Raw genomic sequence first — 4,553 nt, forward strand, 5'->3', positions numbered from 1 at the left:
TTAGTAATAAATTTATATGCAATAAAGGTTGAGATAGTAATTTGTGTGATGTAATAGAAAGCAAAACAAATGTTTGGGTAGCTAAGTAATATATAGCTGTTAAAAAATCCTATTACAAGAATATTCAAATTTGTGCAAAACAAATGACTGAACAGTGTTGGATTCTTTGCTATGAAAGATTCCCTCTCACCAAAACCAGAGTACAAAATTTCACATAATGATCTCACTGAGTATTCCCTTCCATTTATTTCATGAAGTCTGTCAGTCTGATATGAGGTTTTGCTGAGAATATAAAGATGACATTGAGCGGGAAAATGTCTTGAACATGTTTTTTACGGTGCCTGAAAAGGAAAGTTACAATTGAGTTTTTGGATGTTATGACATCACTCATGGTCATTGTGGGTCATTCTGGGACTTCACAGATTTGGCGAGAATGTTTAAGGGAAGAGTCACAAATATCTTCTCATGGCCTTTGGCATGGCCTCTGCTGTCTTGTACTGGGTACAAAGAGAGAGGCAACCATTTTCCATTATTGACATGATAGTTTTAATTCAATTTACACTTCTTACCTGGCTGAGCTCTGTCTTCATCCTCCTGACTTCATGTAACTAAACTGAAACGTTGGTTAGCAAAAAAAGCTGAGAATTTCTGGTAGGTCATCTTATGGTATGGTTGGCCTTTTCATGGCAATGTCTGCCAAAAATATAAGATTAGCCAAAATTCTTCTGGCAGCAGCTACACCTTTTCTTCACGAAGGACACTTGGGGGTAAATTGATTTTTTTGACCACCAGTAATCAAGATGGCCCCACACGCAACTTAACTGGTAACTATTGGATATATCCTGGCACCTATTTATTGCTATAAGGCTTGGCTTTTCCATTTGATTTTGTACATGAACAAGTTATGAACTTGCTTGATAATATTATTCCTGAGTCACATTCATTAATAAGTGGAGCTTTATTGAGCATTTCCTTTTTTCTTATAGGTATATAAATGCTGGTAACAGTATTCATTTTTGACACTTTTCTAAAATTTGTCTTAAAATATTTATTTTCTTTTTTTTTCCTCTCCAGGACACTATGGCCTCCGTTGCTCATAATGTGGAAGGTCTTCTGGACAGAATGGTCTCCTCCTTTTCACAAGGTCTACAGCAGGTAGACTTACAGGAGTACTTCTTCATGGTGAAAGAACTTGGAGAAGGAGGCTATGGAAGAGTATTATTGGCAAACCACAGGATAACAGGTCAGTGAATTTAATATAACTAACAATTCAATATCATCTACAATTATTTATATATATATATATATATATATATATATATATATATATATATATATATATATGATCTGTAGAATGTAGACTTTATATTACATCGACATAAGTATTTAAATGTTTAAACCCTTATTTGATGTTGCTAAGCATAAACTGTTTAAAATATGAATTAATTTTGGTAGAATTATTTAGGTAACTAAGCAGTAGGATGAGTCTTGGGAAGAGTAATGCAAATATCAAAATACTTTGATGGGTACATATCTGCCTGGAGGAGTAAACTGCATTTGCATTCAGACTGCCCTAGATAATGGTCACATGTGATTCTGATCCTCTATGATTAAAAGAATAGAAATCCAATGAATGAAAGGGGTGGGCCGGGAACAGTCAGCCTAGGGAGGATATGATGCTAATAATGATGGACATCACTCAGCCAGGAAACAAGATGGGGTTGAGATTTTCAAGTGGACATAATAAATTAAGAGCTATAAACTTCTAACTTCAAACTCCTAACTTCTTCTTTTTGTTTTTTCACAGGTCAACAAATGGCATTGAAGATCACGGATAAAAACAGAACCAGTCAGCGGTCTTTCCTTCAGGAGTTCAGTGTCTCATACTTACTTTCTTCTCATCCCAACATCATCGGATGTTATGGCATGGCCTTCACCACCATCGACTACTTCGTCTTCGTCCAAGAACTGGCCCCTGTTGGTGATCTGTGCTCCATGATTTTGCCACATGTAAGTACATTAAGGTTTCATTATGCCAATTTTTTAAAGTTTTGATAAAAAAATGTTTTTACAAATATTTTGAATTCCCCATCAATTTACCATCGCCGGGACAAAAGTGAATCTTTTAGGGGAACACATACAGAAATAGAATCCATCCCTAGTCTAAAACTTAAAGGAAAAAAAAAAGAAATGTTATGGCCATACATATACTTTAACTGATTCTTTATTTCTCTTCTACCCTACTGTAGTTAACATCTATTGTATTTTGATTTTTTTTTCCTAGGTGGGAATTCCAGAAGACGCTGTTAAAAGGTGTGCTGTACAGATCTCCAATGCTCTCGAATTCATATCTGAAAAAGGACTTGTTCATATGGATTTGAAGCCAGAAAACATTTTGGTTTTCGACAAGGGCTGCAACTCCATCAAGATCACAGACTTTGGCCTTGCTAAGGTCAGAGGGACAGTGATAACCTCCAGGTGTGGCAGTAAATCTTACATGGCCCCAGAATTGCGTGACGTGACCTTTTCTAATGGACTGGTTGTAGAAAGCAGCCTGGATGTGTGGTCGTTTGGGGTCATGATCTACAGCCTACTCACAGGGGAGTTTCCATGGCAGGTGGCCATCCTTGATGATGAAGCATTTGAACGGTTTGTTGACTGGCAAGACTTTTATTATATGGACAACCCTCCTGAAGCATGGAGAAAGATTCCGACTGGAATACAAAGGATGTTCATCGATCTTTTGGCCATTGACTTTACTAAAAGAAGTAAAGCTACAGAAATCCTGAAATATGTGTGTGAAAGCTGGAAGGAAGAAACCTCAGATGCAGCCACAGGACAAGAAGATGAGGATCCCATAGAAAGCCATTCTGTACAATCTGAGGTATCCATGGCTTCCCACCTGAACACCTCACAGGGTCATGTTTCCATCACATCCTTGTCTTACCTTTTGACCACAGAAACTTCTGGATCTCAGTCTGAGATGGTTCCAGAGCCAAAGAAGGACAACATGGAAGAGGCAGTAATCATATTTGATGATGAATTCTCCTTACATGTTGGTGCAGAGGTAGATATTGAATGAACATGAATTGGTGAGTAATGGAGCATCAGAAAGAACATCACATACAGCCAACTTTCTCAGGTATGTGGCTTTCTCAATTCACTATTCAATCTTTAAGGGTCATGTCACTCTAGCAACTCTTCACCAAGTCATTCATTTTTGCACCACAATATCTGTCGGTGGTCTTGTTCAATGCATAGCTGCCACTGTTTACTCCTTTTAGAGGGATTACTCATTTTTAGGAGCTCTCTGTCCCTCTTCTTTCTCTTCAGATGTACAAATCTCTATAAAATGTATTTAACTCCCAAAAAATGTTGTAAAGCACTAAACCTTTCATCCAACCTTCGAATGTATTGCAAGAATGGCATGTGGTGTAAAAAATTTGTGCTATGTGTCCTTCTCTTTCATCTCAGAAAGCTGGGAGATATGCCAATGATAGAACTCTTGAAGGTGGGGCTCAGCCTTGTAGTTAGGAATATTAAAGTGAAACTTGAATCAAAGAGGCCGATACAAAGGGTCTTCTAGCAAACAATGGCAATAGCAGGAATGTTGTTGGGTATGATATTAGCAGTTTGCTGTCAAACATTTTTGTATGGTTGCTATTTTATGATGGCATTGCCAAGACGAATTATAACCCATTTAGAGCAGTAACAGGAACCTGCATTGTTCAGTTTTTATCAACTTAGAGGAGTCAGACCAATGAAGGACGGTTGTTTACCAGTTGGTTTAGGTCTCTATTTATTTCTATTTTGTTTTATTAACTAGATTTTTCTAGTCTGTGGATATTTTGTGATTTTACACATCCTGTGATATAATCTCTCGATGGAACCTTTTCAACCCTTTGACCTCATCATTTATTACCATTTCATATATAAATATATAATTTAATACTGCATGATAGTCCATTATTCAACAAAAAAATAGACCTTCAAAACTGACCACATGTAGTTTATTATTATAAATTCTATGTTTCTGTTTTAATTTCATGAATAATTTCTCTGTTTTGTTCTAACAATATTTCTTTATATTTTTCTTTTGGTTTTTCTTTAACAATATCTCTTTACATTTTTTAGATGACAAGTCTGGACTATCCCCAGTGGATGAACAAGACCCCCTGCCTAGTACATGGGCGGATGTAACTTGTACATATATAAGTAGTTACGCCTCCTGTGCACTGGGTGGGGCTCTTGAAATTTCTCCATACAGAAAAATACCTGCTGATCCTGCCAGAAATCGAATGAGTTCCTAAATTACTTTTTGATCTGGCGATACTGTCTCTGCTGCAGTGTTGTTAGTCCTGTTTAGGCCTCATGTACACTGCAGCTGGTAAACAGCTAAAAGAGCAGTTGGGCATTTATTTCAGCTGCCCCTGAACTCTAGACATGTGCACTTTCAAAAAATGTGTTCATTTTTGTTTCATTTATTTTTTTTATTTTTTTGGAAATTCTAAAATTCTAAAATGAGGAATTCAGAAATTCGGAAATCCGAAAAT

At 36.7% G+C, this 4,553-nt stretch overlaps 1 protein-coding gene across 1 annotated transcript; it reads left to right on the plus strand.

The window, feature by feature from the left end:
• The first annotated feature begins 668 nt into the window (after positions 1 to 668).
• Positions 669 to 3,082, plus strand: LOC143997999 (serine/threonine-protein kinase SBK1-like). The gene is made up of 4 exons (XM_077493796.1): positions 669 to 767; positions 1,075 to 1,243; positions 1,808 to 2,010; positions 2,285 to 3,082. Exons 1-4 carry the CDS (start codon positions 669 to 671, stop codon positions 3,080 to 3,082), a joined length of 1,269 nt encoding a protein of 422 aa, XP_077349922.1.
• The last annotated feature ends 1,471 nt before the right edge of the window (positions 3,083 to 4,553 follow it).

Source organism: Lithobates pipiens, unplaced genomic scaffold, assembly GCF_037356315.1.
Source record: "Lithobates pipiens isolate NorthernLeopardFrog02 unplaced genomic scaffold, aLitPip1_a1.2 Scaffold_19, whole genome shotgun sequence".
Lineage (NCBI taxonomy): Eukaryota > Metazoa > Chordata > Amphibia > Anura > Ranidae > Lithobates > Lithobates pipiens.